The 23,531-nt window shown below is 33.8% G+C and overlaps 1 protein-coding gene across 28 annotated transcripts in view; it reads left to right on the forward strand.

Annotated features, from left to right (window-relative positions):
• Window positions 1–23,531, forward strand: part of STXBP4 (syntaxin binding protein 4) — a 212,716-nt gene that overhangs the window by 47,235 nt on the left and 141,950 nt on the right. For all 28 annotated transcript variants that reach the window (XR_007412939.1, XM_049114100.1, XM_025439995.3 and 25 more), the window contains 3 exons: window positions 333–424; window positions 9,729–9,818; window positions 14,077–14,142. Coding sequence is in view for 27 of the 28 variants with exons in the window: in XM_049114100.1 (XP_048970057.1) it covers window positions 333–424; window positions 9,729–9,818; window positions 14,077–14,142 (248 nt within the window). In the remaining variant the exon portion in view is untranslated. The remainder of the gene's footprint in view (window positions 1–332; window positions 425–9,728; window positions 9,819–14,076; window positions 14,143–23,531) is intronic.

The raw sequence follows: 23,531 nt of genomic DNA on the forward strand, positions 1-23,531 counted from the left end.
GTCCTATGTTTCAGAGAAAGTTCTTGCTCACAGTAAAAAGAGTTGCAGAAATAGATATGCCTGTGATAGGTATATGCTTTCTTGTTGTCTTAACTGATCTATAACTTCAGCAAAGTTAACAAAGGTAAGTTAAAACCAGTTTATCTGTCACTTTTTGAGTTTGTAATTAATCTGTCACTTGAGCTAATACTACTTTAAGGTAATCCACTGAAAAGCAAGTTAAGTTTGAAGCCTTAATTATAATGCATAACTTCAACTTCATTTAGAAAAGGGTAAGATGTATTTAGATGAGGTTAAATGCTATGTTCCTACTGAAGTGTATTCCATTTCAGATTTTGTCCAGGTTGCCAGAAACTTGTTTTGCTTGCAGTTGGACGAAGTAAATGTCAGAGCACGTGAAATTTCCAGCATGTTAGATTCACAGGTAGAGTGTGCCCTATAGAATTGTCTTGATTGTTCTTGGATCATAAGTCTTGACTGCTGTATGTCACATATGTGGCCTTTTTCTTTTTCATTTTTCACTTTTAAAAAAATATGCAAATAATGTATGCTTCTTAGTAAATATATAAAACACAGATTTATTTAAAATCAAAAGTAAAACTTTATCTTGATCTCTCCTGTCCCTCCTCTCTATTTCTTTATGCTACTCCTCCCTGAATTTATCACAGAAAAGTACTCATAAGTGTATACCCTCTGAAATTTTGCAATCTAAACCATCCTCATGTGTCAGCATCTAGATTAAGAAACAATATGAAGGATGGGGCACCTGGGTGGCTCAGTCAGCTCAGCATCCAACTGTTTGTTGGTTTTGGCTCAGGCCATGATCTTAAGGTTGTGAGATTGAGTCCTGCATCAGATTCTGCACTCAGTGAGGAGTCTGCTTGAGATCCTTTCCCCCTGTTGCTTTCTCCTTCCCACTCTGCTCCTCCCCCTGCTCACTTGCTCTCTCACTCTCAAAAATAAATAAATAAAATCTTAAAAAGAAAAAAAAAAGAAAGAAACAGAACAGGAAGGAAATATATTATGAGGACCCAGATGCTCTCCCACCCCCCATGTTCCTTTTCTATTACTCCCGTTTTTCCCTCTGCATCCTTAATCAAGTAACTAGTCTTTTGCTTTTTTTGTGCTTTATGTAAAATACAATTGTGAAGCCCATTAACTTCATAAGTCATTTGCTCTAGAGAACTTTGACATTTGGGGGTGCCTGGGTGGCTTCATCAGTTAAGCCGCCAACTCTTGATTTTGGCTCAGGTCATGACCTCAGGGTCCTGTGGTTGAGCTCCATGTTGGGCTCCACGCTTAGTGGGGAGTCAGCTTGAGGATTCTCTCTCTCTCCCCCCGCCCCTTCTTCTGTCTTCTCTCCCTCTCAAATAAATAAATAAACCTTAAAAAAAAAAAAAGAACTTTGACATTTGTGGCATTTACATTGTCAAATTTTTCAGTCCTTTTCATTGCAGAATGTGTTACTGTATCCTTCAGGAAGGTCTTCCCAATTTATCAATTTAACTCACTCAAAATCTATTCTTTTTTTTTTTTTCATTTTTTTTTTTCAAAATCTATTCTTGTCTATGCTTAAGTTAGGGCCCCAAATGGGCAACCCCTTGCTCTTGTTCCACCATCATTTCCTTAATAACTGTCCTTCTCCACTTTTGCTGCCAACTTGAAATACAAACTTTATTCTATGCTAAATTTCTGTCTAGATACATAGATCTGTTTCTGGACCCACCACACTGTTGCATTGATTGATTTCTCTATGCCAGTACATTACTATTTTAATTATTCCAACAGTGTATTTCTAGGTTCATTATTATGTGGTAAGCTAAGTCCTTCATTTTTTTCTTTTTAACTTACTGATTTTTGATCTTCTAGATGATCTTTAGAATCATTTTTGCTGTGGTAATAAAAATTCAGTTGGAACTTTTAAAAATTGGAATTGCATTGAATTTAGAGAGTGGTTTGAGAGAGATGAACATGGTTTATTTCTCCATTCATTTTGGTGTTTGTTGATATTTTAGAAAGAGGAAATTATATCTTGCTTCATATATGTCTTGAATATTTCTTGTTATGTCTGAATAGGCATACTGCAGTTTTTGTTGCTGTTGGAAATGGGATTTTTTTTAACCATTGTATTTTCTAATTGATGACTAGTAAAAATATTAATTTTTTTTTAAGATTTTATTTTTAAGTAATCTCTATACTCAACATAGGGCCAGAATTTAGAACTCTGAGATCAAGAGTTGCATGCTCCACCAACTGAGCCAGCCAGGCACCTGAAGATATTAATTTTTGAACGGTTATTTTGTGTGATGCCAGTTCATTGAACTCCCTTATTCTAGCTGCTTTTCAGTTGTCTTGGGTTTTCTGTTTTCTAGGTAGGCATTTTAAATTAATTATATTTTTGTCTCTTCCAAAAAATTTTAATTTTTTCTGAATTACCATTGGAACAGAAGCTGCAAAAGTGAACAAAAAATTTTTTCATGATATTGGAGCCATTTCACATTTTTAATTTTTCAAAGAAGCTAGCATTATCTTATTTAATAAATATGATTTATAATCTTTTTATATTTACTTATTTACAAATCATTTTAAAATTTTTAAATTTATGAATAAAACTTATGCCATTTATATTTTTCTTCAATAGCTTATATAGTAGAAACTGTATAGGTTCCTTTAAAGTTTGAAAATGTTTCATATCACATGGTCAGGGCCTAGGTCTTTTTGGAAGAGGAGATATTTTCTATTTTTTTAATGTCTTCTAAGGTTATTTTATTCAAGTTTTAGTCTTTTTCTTGAATAATTCTGTTAATGGACATCTTCCTAGAAAATTTCCCCTTTTATCGATATACTAAAATTTATTTAAAAAAAACAGAATTTTTTTAGGTTTTTAATACATTTTAACAATACTACTTTTTATCTCATAGATGGTACTACACAATTTTTACAAAATCACATCCACAAGTTTATATCTATATTTTAATTATCATTCAGTATGTAACATTTCCATTGTCATTGCTTCTTTGACCCTTATTTTGCACAGTTTCTAGTTATATAGCTCCTTTCTGGTTGCTGATTTCTAATGTTCTTCACTCATAATACAGCCTTTGATATCATAAGCTGTATTAGACATATGTAATTTTAGAATTGTTATATCCTTTTTTTAAAAGATTTTTATTTATTTATTCATGAGAGATATATAGAGAGAGGCAGAGAGACATAGGAAGAGGGAGAAGCAGGCTCCCCACAGGGAGCCTGATGTGGTACTTGATCCCAGAACTCTGGGATCATGACCTGAGCTAAAGGCAGATACTCAACCACTGAGCCACCCAGCTGCCCCTAGAATTGTTATATCCTGACAGGATATTGAATCTTTATCTCTAGAATGCTTCCTGTCTTAAAGTCAACTCAATCTAATGATGAAGCGATACCACTTTTCTTTTGGTTAGTGTTTTGATTAGGTTTCCAATGACTACATGTATTTCTCTTTAGTAAAGAAAACTTTTATATAACCCTTTAAATGTATCTAATAGAATCTAAATACCATAGTTTTTGATACTCATAATCATTTTATGTTAAAGAAAATTCATTCATGAATTCTTATTCTCAGAAAGTTACCATCTTTCCTTTTCTTCTGCTTTTATTTGTATCCCATATTACCCTAGAATGTTACCTTGATAAATTATAATTTCAAGAATAGATATACTTAAAATTAGTCATTGGAAAAAGAAATCAGTCATTGAGCACCTTATCATTCTGTTACAAAATACATAGATGATTAAAATGTATTTGTTTTAATTCACTGTATTCATAAGATCTGACATTAAAATTTTCTTTTGAATTGAGTATTAATTCTACTTATTGGTACACAAGTCTACTTATTGGCATACAAAAATATAAATACATAAATTTTGATCAGTTATTTTTATAAAGGTAATTTTTAAAATATAAATTCATTATTTCAGTGGATGGATTATTTACAATCCAGCTGTGTCATTTATAAGATTTCCATATTTGCATGGGCATTTTTGGATTCTTCGTTAATGGTTTACTTTGCTTCATAAGTATTGGTATCTGATAACACATTCTTCCACTTTGTTGTTCTTTTTATTTATTTATTTTTTTTATTTTTTAAAATTTTATTTATTTATGATAGTCACACAGAGAGAGAGAGAGAGGCAGAGACACAGGCAGAGGGAGAAGCAGGTTCCATACACCGGGAGCCTGACGTGGGATTCGATCCCAGGTCTCCAGGATCGCGCCCTGGGCCAAAGGCAGGTGCCAAACCGCTGCGCCACCCAGGGATCCCTGTTGTTCTTTTTAAATGTTGCTTTGGCTAATCCCTTTTCTCGTCCAAATAAGTTCTAGCAAAAATCTTACTGTACTGAATTTCTAGATTATTTTGGGAACAATCAGGATCTTTATAAATTTCAGTCTTCTCTGTGAACATGTTTTGACTTCTTATTTTATCTTCTTGAATGGCAAATAATACACTTGATATATTTTTCCCAATATAAGCTTTATTAGTCTTTTGTTAGATTTATTCCTAGTTACCTTTCACTTTTTTGCCCTTATAATAAATGGTGTATTTTTTTGTTTTGTTTTTAAGACTTCATTTTTTAGAGCAGTTTTAGGTTCACAGTAAAATTGAGGGGAAGGTACAGAGATTTCCCACATGCTCCCTGCCCCAGCACATGCATGACCTCCCTCATTATCAGCATCCTGCACCAGAGTGTGGTACACTCATTACAACTGATGAACCTACACTGACACATCATTGTCACCTGTCGTTCATAGTTTCCATTACATTTACATTGCACTCTGGGTGCTGTACATTCTGTGTGAGTTTGGACAAATGTATCACAACATGTGTCCATCATTGTTGTATCATACATAGTATTTTTACTGTTCTGATCTTTACCTGTGTGCTTTGCCTATTCATCTTCCCACATCTGCACCCCTCACCCCTGGCATTCACTGATCCTCTTACTGTATTCATAGTTTTTTTGCTCTTTCTATAATGTCATATAGTTGGAAGTCATACAATATGTAGTCTTTTCAGATTGGCTTCTTTCACTTAGTAATACGCATTTAAGGTTCCTCCATATCTTTCCATGTTTTTTCAGTGCTGATTAAAATTCCATTATCTGAATATACCACAGTTTATCCACTTATCTATTAAAGGACTTCTTGGCTGCTTCCAAGTTTTGGCAATTGTGAATAAAGCTACTGTAAACATCCATTTGTAGGTTTTTGTGTGAACATAAGTTTTTTACTCCTTTGGGTAAATACCAAGGAGCACAATTGCTGGATCATATGGTAAAGGTATTTAGTTTTATTATTTTTTTAAATGTTTATTTATTTATGATAGTCACACAGAGAGAGAGAGGCAGAGACATAGGCAGAGGGAGAAGCAGGCTCCATGCACGGGGAGCCTGATGTGGGATTCGATCCCGGGTCTCCAGGATCGTGCCCTGGGCCAAAGGCAGGCGCCAAACTGCTGTGCCACCCAGGGATCCCCGGTATTTAGTTTTATAAGAAACCATCGAACTGTCTTTCGAAGTGGCTATGCCATTTTGTAGTCACAATAGCAATAAATCAGTTTCTATTAATGAGAATGAGAGTTCCTATGATCTAGTTGTTTGGAAACTTTCAAGAGATCACCCAGTCTCCTAGAATTGAGGTACTGATTTATCAGAACCAATTCAGTAACATTTAAGGTAGGAAAACTGAAGCTGTAAGAGCACTGTTTTTTTTCCCATTGTTTCGGGTGGAAACAATGTTGACAACAGAGCATTGTTATTGCCAAACAGTTCTCAAAGCTACTATCCTCACCTTTGATGAGGAAAGGCAACAGTGGTTGAGTGGCATAAGAGAAATGGGGAATTCAGAGTACTTTGGGTGAGCATGCAAAGCTTGCTTAACAGCTGCAAAAAATACTGGTGCTCCAAATTAGTAATTTACTTCCTTTCTAGCCAATATGATTTTAGGGCAGATAAGAGTGTGTTCAGTCTTAATACTTTGATGACAAACACAAAGTGCCACTGGTAATTGTGCAAGGTCTTCTGCATGCCAATAATTTCCTGTCCATGGCTTCAGATCAAAATGTTGTGCAGTTGTCATTATATCAGTTTATAAGGCTTCCTTTGTTGTGTTCTGCTTGTCAACATGTAGAAGATATCCCCATAAAATGCTGACTTTTTTTTCACTTGAATCCATAATAATACCTTTTACTTCACCACACTTACATATATAACTGAAACAAAAATCTCAAAATAGTACTTACGTTTTCTATAGTATTTAATTCTTATTTAATATTCAGTTCTAACTATTTGGGCTTAAAATACACTAACGGGTCATATACCACAGTTTGAAAAATACTATAAAAATCACTGCTTGTCAAGTTCATCAGAAACAAATGAAAAATATTTTATTATTTTGTAGTAGTATTCCTAAGTTTTTTGTTGTCACTATGGTGCTTTATCTGAAGTATCAATTGATCTCGTTGAGGATGCTGACAGTCTGTGAAAGTGGGGAAATTCCACTGTGGTTATCCCCTCAACCATCTCGTCACATACAACAGTCAGATTTTATAATCTATCTGTTAGGGATGGTTGTTTTTTTACTTGTGTTTCCTTCTTCTGGCTTGTCTTCTCCTTAATTTATTTTTTAAGAATATTTTTGCTGAAGCATAATGGATACCCTATAAAGTATAAAAATCTCAAATGTGCAACTTGATGAATTTCTATTAGTATCTCATGTGTAATCACCACTCAAAGGCTCCATTGTACCAACTTTGACCCAGTTAGCCGCCATTCCCATCTTTACAATGGAACCACTATTTTGACTTATATTAGCATAGATAACTTTGGCCTGTTCTTGAACATCAAATTCAATAGAATCACACAATATATACTCTATTATAATGAGCTTCTTTTGCTCATCTTTTCATCTGACTCATAAGATTTATTGAGATGCCATATTTCAAGAAGGAAGAATTGCTGAGTCAGTCTAAGTCAATTTTTTGTTTAGTTGACCAAAAAAACCTTATTATTTTGGAATAATATGGCATTTAGAACTAAAAATATAATTATCTTACTGTGATTAGAATCATCATTGCTATATTTAAAAATCCTGTACTGAACTGTACACCTGCGGCTGGTGCAAGGTTACACACAAAAGTAAGGTTGGAGTCTAGTTTTAGCAGAATTCTGAACTTAGCAACAGCAGACTACAGTCTATTATAACATGATGGGTTTACCATACTAATTAAATATCATACAGGGATTATCTTAAAATCACAGAGAGAACACTGTAAATTCCCTAAAGTAGACTTTTCACAACTTAGTTTCTTTCTTTTTTTTTCTTTTTTCTTTTTTCTTTTTTTTTTTTTACTTAGTTTCTTTCTAAATCAATTTAGTGGATCGCAACCCCTATTTTAGAAGGGAGGAGAATAGAATGGAAAATACTAGTGAATTGTATATGAATGAGTAATCTTTCCTTTATACTGGAGTCATTATATAAAAGGTATTTCTCATTATGTGTAGCATTATGTACTCATCTATAAAACTTTAAATATATACAATGAACAACTACAGTGTGCATGGCATTGGGTAGCTGCTCTAGCACATTATTAAAATAAATAAAACTCAAGCCTGAGTTTAATTTCTCGGAATTTAAGATATAGTGTAAGGAAAGTCATGTGCACAAATAATTGTTTAAAAAGCTGTAGCATTGTGTGATAAAGCTATAGTACTGATAGAGCTCAGAACATTTAGAGAAGATTCATAACAGTTAGCATTTGAGTGAGTTTTAAATTATATATAGGATTTTATCTGCCTAAAAGGTAAACAGAAAGTAATGAGAATTAGCATGAATAAAAATATGTAATTTGATGGAAAGCAGAGTAATCTAGTTTTTTAAAAAGGTGAGTTGGGGGATACCTGGGTGGCTCAGCGGTTGAGTGTCTGCCTTTGGCTCAGGGCGGGATCCCAGAGTTCTGGGATCGAGTTCTGCGTCAGGCTCCCTGCATGAAGCCTGCTTCTCCCTCTGCCTATGTCTCTGCCTCTCTCTCTCTCTCTCTCTCTGTCTCTCATGAATAAATAAATAAATCTTTAAAGAAAAAAAAGATAAGTCGGTACATGCAGATGACTGAAGGAAGTTAGGGCTAAAGGGTAATATTACACTTAGAAGTTTCTACTTTACAAGTAGTTAGTGAGGAGCCATTAGGGAGAATAGTGTTGACATGATCAAAATAATAGTTTAGAAATAGTAATCTTATAATAGTCTTCGTTATCTTATAAGGTAATGAAACTGATCATAAGTAGCTTAGATGGTGGACAAAGGAAAGAGTCTGAATATTGAATATTAAAAACTAAACTATGGTGAAGGTGAGGATAACGGGAAGGAATGGGGAGACAGATATATAATATTTACCAACAGCCACAAGTATATCACCATTAAGAATTGCATTTGGGTGTAAGAATCAAGGGAGAATAAGTTAAAGATAACTGCAGAGTTTTGATCAGGATAAGATTAATAATAGGGTGGTGCTATTAATAGAACTAGAGAAATAAGAAATGTGGAGAAGAGGATAGGTTGGATTTTAGAGAGTAAGTTCAATATGCTTAGAGGTGTAAATAACCAAGAGGCCATTGGAAACAAGTAACTGGACGCAAAGGGAGATCTGGGAATGATTTGGAGGGTGATATATAGTAAGAGCGTGGCAGCGAACATGATCATTCAGGGAGAGTTTGTAAAGGGAGAAAGGGGCAAACTTGGGGACGGTTTGCCCCATTTAAGGATATCAGAATTACGCCCTGAGCCAAAAACAGATGTTTAACCACTGAGCCACCAAAGCGTTCCTCACTTCTCCTATCTGAAAGACTGCCTTAAGCCCATACTTACAAAGCAATCGTGTTCTCCATATAGTCCTTTAAATTATATTTTCTATACCCTTTTTTTTTTTAGTTTTGTTACAATTTATACATGCAAGATGGCTGTAATTAGACTTGGATTTTTATCTCTGATTAGATTATGATTGTTTTCTACCTTGTCATTAACTGTCAAAGAGATCGTGCTAGCAGTAAAAGAAGAGGAATTGCCATCTCTGGTATTTTGTGGTGGTGGTTATTCACTTGTACATGAATTATTAATATTACCTTCAGTCCATAGTTCCTATGCAGGAATCTTTTTAAGCTGGCTGGCTGTTAACATTGCATTTCATTTCATTAAAACAAGGTGTATAATCAAGTAATGAATAATCGAGTAATGAACTTTACTGGATTCACTGGGTTTACTGGGTTCATAAACTTTCTTGGTTGATGATGTCCAGCATTTTGTTAGCCTCAGATACCATGTACTTGGGGTGGATCTTTAGGGAATAGTTTATGTTGATGACTCAAAAGTCTTTTTGACATTATAAATACAATTTTAGAATTTGTGGACTTTTAAGGGAAATTATATTGTTAAAGTAATCATAAAGATGATAACAGGTATGTATACTTTATAATCACCTAGATTCTATTATAAATAACAATGCAAAGTTAAGCTCAAATCAAGTTACTCCAGAATCTTTAACATTCTCTTTCATCTAATCAGATGACTCCAAAGTAAGAAACTAAATTTTGTTATTAAAATGCAAAAACTTAACACTCGTCAAAAAGGATTTCTGTACTAGTTGTCAACATTAGCATCTAATTCATAACATTTTTCTTATATTTTAATGTTGATAGCTTCTTCCCTGTGATTCCTCAGAGACAGATGAAATAGAAAGGCTTAAGCGTGAAAGAAATGACGCCTTGGAGGAAGTGAATGCACTCAAGGTAATCTCCAGTTTTGCCTCCTTTACATTTTGTTGAGAGAAAAGCAGAAGAATATTATTATATTTATTATAAGTTATCAAATATTTGATATTATTTGTGTTCATATTAATGTCAAATATTTGATAATTCATTTATTTAATAGGCTTTTAAAGAGGTCATTTTTTTAGTTTACAAACTTATTATTTATATTTCTTAATACCCATGTAAGATTCAGTGTAGACATACCTGCTGATCTGGCTATTTCTCACCTCCTCTGTTCTCATATTGGTGGCAAGGATGAGAAACCTTGATTAGATGAGTCAACAAAGCAAGCCATGACAATTTTGGATTCTTAAATGTTCACTGGGAAATACATTTTCTCCCATGTTCATGAACATGCTTCAGAGACCTCTCATTTTGGTAACATAATTTAGAATTATGGTAATATAATTAAGAGAAAAAAGACACGCAGTGTGCCCAAATATACTTTAAGATTTTAATTCTTGGGCAGCCTGTGTGGCTCAGCGGTTTAGTGCCGCCTTCATCCCAGGGTGTGATCCTGGAGACCCAGGATGGAGTCCCACGTCTGGCTCCTTGCATAGAGCCTGCTTCTCCCTCTGCCTGTGTTTCTGCCCCTCACCTCATAAATAAATAAATAAAATCTTAAAAGTTTTTGATTCTTTTTATATATTTCCATTCTATATTTAATAGAATATTAAATTCAAATTATACCCTAATTTTCACAGAAATCCATTATATTTTCCAGATCTTCAAGAAAAGCAGATAACTACTTGATATACTCTTAATTCACTATAGGAATATATTTTTTCAATTATTTTAAGTTATTTTCTGAAATAAGTAAAATTCTGTTTATTTACTTAATGTTCATTTTATTTTTTTTTTTAGATTTTATTTATTTATATGAGAGAGAGAACATGAGCGGATGGGAGGGACAGAGGCAGAGGTAGGGCTCAGTTCCATAACCCTGGGATCATGACCTGAGCCAAAGGCAGATGCTTAACTGACTGAGCCACCTGGGTACCCTTTAATGAAAAATCTTTGCAACTCCCTAAAAAAGGAAGAAATTTCCTTTCTGCCTTTTTAAATTCCAACTTCAAGAGGAAGCCATTGTTAAACACACTTTATCCTTTGAGACACTTGTTCTCTATTATTTTTCTCAATTAAATTTCTAAAAATAAATATATGTGTTTATTTTAACTTTTATGTAAATCTCTTCATACTGCACACTTTTTTACAACTTCTTTTTCTTTTTTCTCTTTGCTAGCTTTATATCTTGGGCTGCTTTTCAAGTTAATATGTACAGATCTGCCAAATTCTTTTTTTTTTAATAAAATAATTTTTATTGGTGTTCAATTTACCAACATACATAATAACACCCAGTGCTCATCCCGTCAAGTGTCCCCCTCAGTGCCCGTCACCCACTCACCTCCACCCCCCCGCCCTCCTCCCCTTCCACCACCCCTAGTTCGTTTCCCAGAGTTAGGAATCTTTATGTTCTGTCTCCCTTTCTGATATTTCCCACACATTTCTTCTCCCTTCCCTTATATTCCCTTTCACTATTATTTATATTCCCCAAATGAATGAGAACATACACTGTTTTCCTTCTCCGATTGACTTACTTCACTCAGCATAATACCCTCCAGTTCCATCCACGTTGAAGCAAATGGTGGGTATTTGTCGTTTCTAATGGCTGAGGAATATTCCATTGTATACATAAACCACATCTTCTTTATCCATTCATCTTTCGATGGACACCGAGGCTCCTTCCACAGTTGCCAAATTCTTCTTAATGGTTCTCCTATCATCCAGTGGTTCTGTCCTAGGTTATTTAGACAGCTCCTTGTTTTTTCTTTTTTATAAGATTTTATTTATTTATTTGAGAGAGAGAGAGAGAGCACACAAGCAGTGGGGAGAGGCAGAAAGAGAGGGACAAGCAGACTCCTCGCTGAGCAGGAAGCCAGAAGTAGAGCTCAATCCCAGGACACTGGGATTATGACCTGATCCAAAGGCAAACACTTAACTGATTGAGCCACTCAGGCACCCCTAGCCTGTTCCTTACTGATGAATATTTAGGCTACTTCCAGTTTTCCACTACTAAAAATAAGTCCATCATAAATAGCTTTGTAGATGTGTCTTGGGCAATTTCTACAATTGGAAAAATACAAACTGAATACATTTCTGAAAGTGGAATTGTTTTATGGAAGGATATGGAGATATTAAATTTTATATATTATGAAAAAGACTTTACCAATTTATGGTCCTTCCAAGTATGTACAAGCATTCCATTATTAAAGGAATATTTTACAGACTTTTTTACAACTTGAAACCACTTCTATATTTTTTGGTATAACAGTTAAGAGTAAAGATGGAAAAATATAAATTTAGTTTTAAGAATAAATTGACAGTAATTTCCTCATATTCTCTTTGAAAACATCTCCAATGATGGCTGTCTTAATAAGATGGCATTATGTATAATTCATCTCTGCATAAGCCATTAAATTTTATGGTTCATCAGAACTTTCAAAGGTGCCTGGGTGGCTCAGTCAGTTAAACATTGGACTCTTGATTTTGGCTCAGGTCGTGATCTCAGGGTTGTAATATTAAATCTGTGTTGGAGTATGTGCTAGGTGTAAAGCCTGCTTAAGATTCCCTCTCTCTTTCAAAACAAAAAACCTTTCAGAGGCTCTCAGATCTTTTCATTTCCTTAATGTTTATCATTGTTAAATTTACTGATATATTTCAGTTTTTATTTAAATGCCAGTATGAATTATTAGAATTTTAACTTAAAATTGCATTTATGTAACATTTAAACAGGACTTCCCGTAGGAGCTCTTCAAAAAATCGGGGTTCACATTTAAAGTCTATGACCTGTAACTAAACATATCCTAATCTGACAGCACCTGAAATCCCAGATATAGCATATTCTGTATTTTATAATTTCCTTTACCCAAAAACTATCTGTTGACTGAGAACCACTTGCTTTGCCATGTAAAAGAGTATATACAGCTATAAATACTTCTTCAAGGTAACATGTGTACCTTCAGTTTTTCTACCTGCCTTGTACACACACAGATAATAGAGGTTGTTAAATGAAGTTCATAGAGTGTGTAGGTGTTCTCTCATCACTTGCGACAACTCTATTCTTCATGTATAATTTGAGGCACAAATAAAAATGAAACCAAGATCATGATGCCAGTGGCTAATTTTTATTTGACAAGAGTGATTTTTTAAAAGTACTGTGGGCTTTATTTAACTTAAAGCCTTTCTGCAAAGTTCAGATTGCTACTGCTTTGCAAAGCTGAATGAAAATAGATGTATTTTCCATTTACAGATGCAAAAAACTAGGACACAGAGTGAAGGTGACTTGCTATAGAGCATAAAAGCATGAGACCCAGCAGTTTCTTGGCTCCTAGTCTGTGGCAGATTCATTAGATTGCTGTATTATATTCGTCTTCATATACCTTCATTTCATATCTTAGATAAGAATGAGCTGAAATATACCAGGAAACAGAATGCTTCTTATAAACATTGTGGTATTGCCATGAATATTTACCACTTAGTTTAATCTTCAAGCAGTTCCTCTGTTCAAGTTGATAGTAAAATGGTCCTTAAATTTCTTTTAGTATTTCTGATTTGATCAATAAAATAGGGATTTATTTATGTTATGTTTTCAAAAAGTTGAATGTTTTAGGGTATGTGCTTAAGTTAATTTTAAGTTTGAAGGTAATATTTAATTTGCATGCATATTGCCATTTATTCTATCTTTGTAACTATTATTTTACATTTTGGTTACACTAGTCCTATCTTCATTTGTATGGATAATCTTCCAAGCACAAAGTAAATTAGAAAAACAATAGTCTATCTAGTTTCATATGTCCTTTTTAGTGTAGCAATAGACCTTTACTTCTAAACTGTAATAAAAATGCTCTTCAATTTGAAAGCTTTTTGGTAATAATTGCTATTGCCCAAAATGTATTATTTACACATTTTCATCCTGATTAAATTATTTTGGAGCTCAAATTTCGAGATTGTACAAAATGGCTAATTAACAGAAAATGCATTTATATCACAATTGTGCTGTAAATGACTAATTACTTTTAAATGGCATGTGTAAAGCCAGAAAAGTGACTGAGAGCTACGTTTTCAGATTGTCGCAATTGGATGTTTGGAGAATTTATAAATATTTAAATAAAGCCCTAAAAATGATACTCATTGGTACTTCATAACTTGTTTTTAACTCTTTGGTTTTTAAATACAGGAAAAGTTATTTGAATCAGAAAGGCAAAAGAAACAATTGACAGAAGAACTCCAGAATGTGAAACAAGTAAGTGCATGTATTGTATATATGTGCTTTGTGTTAATGTGGGTAAACATATGAGGTATGCAGCAGTGATGTTGTATAATATCCTGGACCTTACAGATGTGAATAATATAGTATAAAGTAGCATAAGTTTTAAAAGCACTTTCAGAGGCTGTATCTGCACTGAAGTCTTGCTACTATTGCTCAAAGAAATTGCCTCCAAAACCAGATAACCATGGTTATCTGAAGTAAATAATCAGTCGCATTGCTTTTCTATTTTTTCTTTTATTTTTCCTTTTTCTTTTCTTCTGTTTCACGTACCTCATTTTATTAAAATACAAAGCAAGAGAAGCCCTCCAAGGCAAAGCATTTTTTACTTTTATTTTTTAATACTAAAAAAGTAAACATTTATTTTTACTCTGCATCATTCTTTACAGAATTTTAGGTAGCTTGCAACAAAACAAATGCAATGGTACTATCATAAGATAGATATACAAATAAAATATTGATAAGCATAGAAAGATTAAAGAACATAGGGAGAGATCAGTGGTAATCACCTGATTTTGAATTTCCTGAACATTATCTCCACAGAAAACATAAAGTCAACAAAGAGAGCAAATAAAATCATAAAGGATTCATACCTTCAATATGACTGTGACATAAAATACCACATCCTTTAAAGTACATATAAATAGAGTAAAAAATTTTCCAACAAAGTCCTGCAGCCTTCCTGCCACTGAAACTTTGGGATACAAAGAACAGAGCCTTCAATGACTCTGTAAAAGAACAAGAAAAAACAAAACAATTAGATGAAGTACAAACACAATCCCCTCTAGAAAGAAAATCCAACAGTGAGTGCCATAATCTAAACACAGATCAGTATTGGGTGGTTCTCAGGACTTGAGAAAGTGTGCAACCAGAAGTGGCAGCCTTGGAAAATTATTGTTTCTGGAGAATAACCAAATGACCAGAAACAGAGTGGTATCCCTTGGAGATGAGGCAATAAGGAAATAAGAGGGGAAAATTAAAGATCTTGCAGGAATGAAAGAGAAACAACACATACCCATCCTTGCCGTCTACCCCCACCATGACCACCACCAACATGATCCAGAAAGAAACTGCACAGAAGAGGGTGCTGTTGAACTAAGAACGCTTTCTATGGGGGAAAAAAAGGAATAGGAAAAAAAATAAAACTGTCCCCTTTATTAGAAAAAAACTGTGAAAAATTAGAAAATATAAATTAAAGCTTTCCTTCTGATGAAAACTCTCCAAAACAATTCAACCACAAAGCTGAAGAAAACTAACACAACACTCAAAATTCAATTAGATATCCCCAAAGCATTTTGCACTAAGAAAAAAACACCTTAAATCAGAAATTTTTATAAACTTAGAATAGAAATGGTATTTTTAAAAAGCAAAAAGAAATAAAATGCGAGTTGGTAAAACTTAGGAAAGAAATGGAAGAAAAAGACAAAAGCATAACAGAAATGAAAACTAAGTTTATAAGTTATCCAAGAAAATATACAGAAAAACTAAAAGGCATTTGGGAAAAAAATCATAGCCAAGAAAATGATAATGAAATAAGTAAAAGAATTTCTTAAAGTAAAACAATTGAATAACACTAATATTTAGAACTATAATCTATAAAAACTTTCCAGAAATAAGACCTGAATCTATTATTGAATACTAGAGAAATATGACCATAGAAAGATCAACTCTAGGACATATCCAGTAAACTTACTAGATTTTAGAGATATATAGAGGAAAATGCACAGTGCCTCCAAGGGAAAAGATCAGACAACTTACAAAGGCAATAGAATTTGACCAGCATCAGCCCTCTCAAAACAACAAAATAAGACCATAGTAGAGTAACATTTTCAAGAAACTAAAGGAAAGAAAGTATAAACCAAATTGTATACAGCCAAGCTGACTTTCAGATAATCAAGGTCCTGGAAAAACCATTTGGAATGTGCCAATATTCAGGGAATACTGCACACATGTAGTATTCCTGAGGAATCTAGGAAAGGTTGAGTTTCACCTAGCCAAAATAATTACTGGAATAACTGCCCAGAGTTTCCCAGAGAGTGAGCATTTCACAGATGTTATTTTATAGTTGAGACTAAAATGAGAATGAGTTTGCAGGTAAAAGAACAACACGTTAACAGTACGTCTGACAAAAAAAAAAAAATTAAAAGATGCAATTTCTTTTTAAAAAATGAGAGGATAGGGCAGCCCCAGTGGCGCAGCGGTTTAGCGCCGCCTGCAGCCCAGGGCGTGATCCTGGAGACTCAGGATCGAGTCCCACATTGGGCTCTCTGCATGGAGCTTGCTTCTCCCTCTGCCTGTGTGTGTCTGCGCCTCTCTCTCTGTGTCTCTATGAATAAATAAAAACCTTTAAAAAAAATGAAAGGATAAAGGAGGGGGAAAAAAGAGGAAAATAGAATATAACAGCTTCATTGTTTAAGTAAAGGTATCATTTAAAACTGATGTCAAATAGTAAAAGATTGAGTTAAAATAAAAAAAAAGATTGGGTTAAAATAGAGGAGATTTTAGGCACTATAAAAAATAATAATACAAAGGTAACCTATAGAATGAAAATACAAATCCTCCTAAATACAAAAAGGAAAAAAAAAAGCAAAAGGAACACACAAAATAAACACATATATGTATATGATAATTTCAACAAAATATGATGAAATTGAGACCAAACATAATAGTTACTTCAATTAACATCAATGGGATTAACTCATCTATTAAAAACTTGTCCTAGAAAAATATAGTTTACCAAAACTGACCTCAATAGAGATAGAAAGCTTAACAGACCAATTTCCATTAAAAAATAAAGTTATCAAGAAACTAGATAAGATATCTAGAAAAGGACCAGGCCAGATGTTTCACAGAGAAATTTAAACAAACCTTTGGCAATCCCAAAACTACATAAGTGTCCTAAAGAATAAAAAATTGAAAGAAAATTTCCAAATTCTTTTTTTGAAGCTAGTGTAACATTGATGCCTAAACCTGATAAAAACACAAAAAAAGAAAATGCAATTAGACTAGAATAACAACTAGGGGCATATGAATTAGGAAAAAAAAAAAAAAGCCATCTGCTTGCAGATGACATAATAGTAATCCAGAAAACTGTAGACAGTCAATGATAAAACTAACTCAATGAAAAATTCACAAGCTAGCAAGATATAAATATGCAAAACCCAATTTCATCCATAGACACAAATAATAACCAGTTAGAAGTTTTAACAGTTGAGAAGCCAAAAATGATGTAGAAAAATTGGCAAAAGACATGGACACCCCAAAAATGTTATTAAAATGCCCCTTAATTATATGAAAATATAATTTTTCTCATAATAAGAGAAATACCAATTAAATCTATACTAAGACATGACTTCCATTTTTTAGTAATCATAGGGGAAACACTGGAGGAAGACATCTTCCAACAGAAAACAACTTTAAAACCTGGATGTTATACAATAGGCAATTACCAAAGAAATTAGAGAGTGAATATAATCAGACAAACTGCTCTACCTGGCTTTAAGCCTGGAGCTAACATAATCTGACACTGTTGGAAATAGACCTACACTTAGAGTCATTTGATATTCCAAAAGGTTCACAGATCATTCACTGGGGAAAAGATGCTCGTTATAATACATGAGAGTAGAATAAGGGAATATTTGAGAAAAAGAAATGAATCTCAGCCCCTACCTCATGTCATACTCAAAAACTGTGAATGGATTAGAGATCTAAACATAAAAACATTAAAATAATTAAATTCTAGAAAAAAACTTTCGTGATCCTGAGTTAAGTAATGTTATTAAACTGTAACCTAAAATCAGTAAATTTTGCTATATTGAAATTTACTATAGATAAATTCTGCCTCAACAAAGGTTTGTCTGTTTGGTGTTTTTTGGTTTTTGGTTTTTTGTTGTTGTTGTTGTTGTTTTTGTTTTTGTTTTTCCTTTTGGTCTTTTTAAGAAAAACCATACCAATACCATTTCTCACCCATCACATTAGCAAAAAATCAAAACTTGACAGAGGGCAGCCCTGGTGGCTCAGCGGGTTTAGCGCCGCCTCCAGCCCAGGGCGTGATCCTGGAGACCCGGGATCAAGTCCCACATCAGGCTCCCTGCATGGAGCCTGCTTCTCCCTCTGCCTGTGTCTCTCTCTCTGTGTCTCTATAAATAAATAAATAAAATGTTAAAAAAAAAAAAAAAAAAAACTTGACAGAACTCTGTTGGTGAGGGTGTTTCAAAACAGGCATTTTCATTGGGAATGCAAAATGGTACTCCTGTGAAGAACTGGTAGTTCTAACAAATCTACATATCACTTGCCCTTTTACCTGACAATCTCATGTATAGGAAGTTGCCCTGACGATACACCTTTAATAGAATTAAAATATATGCACACAGTATTGCAATATTATTTGTAATTAGAAAATATTGGAAACTGCCTTAATCTCTCTCGAGTAATGTGATTTCCAGAAAATACTACCAAGTAAAAAAAACAAAATTCAAAAGAGTGTATATAGTATGCAGTATTTAATAAACAAGAGCAGTTATATATCTATTTATCTTTTACAAAAGACAGCAAAGGAAGAATAAACTACACAGTGATGAAACTGGTTATCTATGATGTTGGTGGACACACAGTGGATAAGATATAGGAGGGACTAACACCTATCTGAGAATAACTTTATACAATTTTTACTTAGGGGTGCATGTTAATATTATATACATTCAAAAATAAAACAAGCAATAAAAATAAGAGAAAATGAACTTAAAGCTGCAAACAAATGAATCCATTCGTATTTCAAATGAATACCATATGCATACTAAAGGAAAACAAAAGAAAACCAATTCAAGTAACTTATGAACACAGTATTTGTGTTCAGACTTTGACAGGTTGGGGTTGAATTGGAAGAGAATTGCAAACAAATCCTGAACTTTTTTTTAGTATTTTGTTGTTTTATTGGTACAGGCAAAGCAATTCTGAGACCATTTTACATGTGGCATATAGGTTTTAGCAAATGTGTTGTCATTGAGAGCCAGAATCTCAATGAAAAAGTATAGCCATATAAAACAGAAGGAAGGAAGTCAAAAAACAATCCTGTGGTTCGGATTCCAATTTGGAGATATTGTAAGCGTGTCATTTCACGCTAAAATATATATGTGTATGTGCATATGACTATATATGTGGTGTATCTATATGTATGTGTATGTATGCATATACAAATTGTATATCTGCATATATATGAATGAGTAATCTATATATATTCATTCCCTGGCTCTGTCAGCTATAAGAGCCAAGGAGCAGACACCCTAATAGCAATGAGCACAAAGCATATCTAAGTGCCCAGATATCATTCACTACTAAAGGAACCCAGTTTCCTTGAAGAAATGACTAATTTAAGTATTAGGGGAGGGTAAGTACAAGATGAACTTGGAATATTTCATCTAGCCAGAAAATAAGGAAGTGCTCAAAATGATAGGGTCATGTCGCAAGGAACAAGCTTGAAAAGGGCTCCCGCTGGCCAAATCTGGAAGAACTTGATTACCAAAATATTTAAATACAGTATGAATTGCAGACCATTGAAAAACTCGTAGTAATTCCTAAGTCCATACCATTAGTGAATAGATTAATTAGTTAATTAATGGGAAGAAAGGAGAGCTCTTGTTCATTATAGACTACTGTTGAATGCTGATGTAACTACAGAGAGGCCGCCAGATCTGGGAAATCAGCATTTTGCATCTGTGTTAGTATAGACTGAATCAGGCTGGAGTCATCAGATGCTAAATCTAGGGGGGAATTTTGATGAAGAGCAGAGTATTTACATATTTACATGATTTTAAAGTAGCTCTCTATAAACTGCTTATTAATTGCTAGGGGAAAATAATAATTATAGAGTAGTGAAATAAAACAACACCTTGACTGGTGCTAAAAATTGATAACACCAATGAAGAACAGATGGAGAATGTGACTCCAAATGTGAAACCTTGAAAAGGACACATCACCTATGTAGTATTCTGGCTGAGAATGTGTAACCTGAATCTAGCCATGAAGAAGCATTAGACAAACCCAAGATCAGAGATAGTTTTATTTTTTTTTAAAGGAGTGTGTTTGAGAGAGAGAGAGACAGAGAGACAGGGAAAAGGAGCACAAGAGAAAGGCAAAAGGGTTGTATTAAAAAAATATCAGTGTCATTAAAAAAAGAAGAAAGAAAGGCAATAAAAAGCCCCAGATGAAAAGAGTCTAAGCAGTGCAGCCCGGGTGGTCCAGCAGTTTAGCACCACCTTCGGCCCAGGGCGTGATCCCAGAGATCAGGGATGGAGTCCCACATCAGGCTCCCTGCATGGAGCCTGCTTCTCCCTCTGCCTGTGTCTCTGCCCCCCCACCCCCGCCCTCTGTGTGTGTGTGTGTGTGTCTGTCCCCTGAATAAATAAATAAAGTCTTAAAAAAAAAAAGTTAAATATAGGGAAATATAAGACCTGGCCATAGTAGATTGGATCCTGCACTGAAATGGGAAAAAATGTTCTAAAGGATATTATTGAGTCAATTGACGAAATTGGAATACAGATGGTAGATTGAGTAAAAGTATTGAATCAGTATTAAATTTCCTAAATTTGACAACTATACTGTGATTATGTGAGAATATACTTAAGAAATACTGAAGTTTTTAAGGGTGAAGAGCCATGATATGTGTAACCCTCAAAAAAGGCTAAGAAAAAAAATCGTGTGTGTGTGTGTGTGTGTGTATATATATATATGTATTTTGTGTATATACATCTGTATTCATGTGTGTGCATGTATATATGTGTGTACTTATATATGAAAGAAATTGAGAATATTCAGAATCTCAGCAACAGCAACCTTGAAATATCAGCAGCTTACAAGATTACTTTATTTCTCACTCATGAACATGCTAGCAAAAGGATGAATCTGATGAATTAGGTATATCTGAAGAGTATGAGAATGTTCTTCATATTATACCTAATCCTTGCAACCCTTGGGTACATTTGAAATTATTTCAAATAATTTTGAAGCCCAGGTGACTCAGCGGTTTAGTGCCACCTTCAGCCCAGGGCCTGATCCTGGAGATCTGGGATCAAGTCCCACGTCAGGCTCCCTGCATACCATGCAGGTGCCTGTTTCTCCTCTGCCTGTGTCTCTGCCTTTCTCTGTGTCTCTCATGAATAAATAAATAAAATCTTTTAAAAAAAAAATCCAAATAAAAAGTTTTTGAAAGTCCTCTATTTTTTGGCCACTTTTCAGACTCTTATTAAGTATTTTTATACTTTGGTATGCCTTTTTTGTTATTTTATTTTTAAAGATTTTATTTATTTATTTATTTATTTATTTATTTATTTATTTATTTATTTATTTATTTGAGAGAGAAAGAACATAACCAGGGGAAGAGGGAGAGAGAGAAGCAGACATCCCCAAACAGGGGCCTAATATGGGGCTTGATCCCAGGACTCTGGGATCATGACTGGAGCTGAAGGCAGGCACTTAATCAACTAAGCCACCCAGGCTCCTCTTTTTTGGTTATTTTAATTCTGTGTCTTCAATATTTGCATCAGTTTATATGGCCAGGCTTTTTTACATTTTAGTGTTTGTTTGCATCTTGAAAGTAGACATTTATACATCTTTGTTATTTTTTACATTTAGAACAAATTAGAGGGTGGGGTGTTTTTCTATGTTTAATTTAAATTTTCTTTTCTCCTAAATGTTTAGCGCTTAAACGCTTTAGGATATCAAGCATGCTTGACAAAATAATTCCATTAAGGGCTAATTAAGAAATGAATGTAAAGAAATATTAAATTTGGGGGTTTTTTTTCCTCGCAATACCTATTTCTTCCACTTGAGGCCCTCCTGTATTTATTTCTCTGAATTGGATTAGTTTCTGGTTTTAGGGAAGGTCAGGTCTTCATGAATAAATTATCTACGACAAATCTGTATCAGAACTTTACAAGATTCAATAGGAAAAAATGGGACATAAATGAAAAAATAAACAGGAAAAGGAATCTTATATGAAGAATGGTGAATTAGCATGAGGAGTAATGTGGGAGATAACGGACTTTGGAGATAGACCACACAGGTTTATCTGGATCCTACCTCTTTCTTTGCTTTTGACCTTGGGCAAACTACTTCATCTTGCCAAGCCTCAGTTTTATCATTTCTAAAAAGAGTTTGATAACAGAATCCCTCAAAAAACTGTCAGAAGTATTAAGATAAATAATATAAATGTGAACAGCTCATAGTAAGCATTCAACAAATATAAACTATCATCGTCATTATTATAAATAATAGAAAAAGAAATATTAGGTGCTGAAAAAAGATGTGGGAATGATTTGTTTTAACCATTTAATTTAGAGGAGGAAAATCTAATCTGGGTGTGAGAATAATGGTACTTTTTATAGAAAGGGTGACACATACTTGAACTGGGCCAGACATAGAAAGGAAAGAGCATTCCAGACAGACAGCACAGCATGCAAATCATGCTACAAAAGAAAAAGTCTTGTTTTGGGATGCCTGGATGACTCAGTTAACTGTTCAACTCTTGATTTCAGCTCAGGTCATGACCTTAGGGTCATGAGATTGAGTCCCACATCAGGCTCTGCACGGGTGTGGAGCCTGCCTGAGATTCTCTCCCTCTCCCTCTCCCCATACCCTCTCTGTCTCTAAAAAAAAAAGTCTTGAGAGTCAGAATAGGCCTTTTGCACACTAACTGTACTGCTATTTGTTAGTATGTTTGTGTCTAAAAATATAATGATATCTGTCTTATAACTTGTTCATAGGAATTTAGAGTTTCAGAGCTTAAAACTGTCAGGAATATAGTAGGTTCCTCAAAAATAATAGCTTTGATGTATATTCTTTTATCATCATCATCATCATCATCATCATCAAAGGCCCAGGAATATAAGGGAGCTATGGACAGAAGAAAAGTGTTACTTATTACTTAGTTACTTAGTAATAAGTGTTACTTATTACTATTAATGTCAAATTCGAAGGAGTATTTTACATATTGAAAGCAACTCTAAACTTAGTATCTCCGTAGCATACCTCAAATTTTTCTTAGTTTTTATAACTAATTTACCTAACACTATTAATAATTAAAATCTGCATATTGATTTATGGTAGAAAAATACATAAAATCATTGTTGATGTGTAGTATTAAAAGTTTTAATGTCAGTTTGAATTCTTATACTTGTTCAGCTTCACAAATAAGGTTTTCCTTTTCTTGGATCTTTAAGTTTAGCTCATTTATGTGCAATGTGATGGTTTTTTTTTTTTTTTTTTTTTGTCTTTGTTGATTGAATATTAGGCAAGCTTTCCTTTTGTTTTAAGAAAATTTTGAATTGATGTTAAAAATATGGTAAATCTGGGGATGCCTGGGTGGCTTA

Source organism: Canis lupus, chromosome 9, assembly GCF_003254725.2.
Source record: "Canis lupus dingo isolate Sandy chromosome 9, ASM325472v2, whole genome shotgun sequence".
In the NCBI taxonomy this organism is placed as follows: domain Eukaryota; kingdom Metazoa; phylum Chordata; class Mammalia; order Carnivora; family Canidae; genus Canis; species Canis lupus.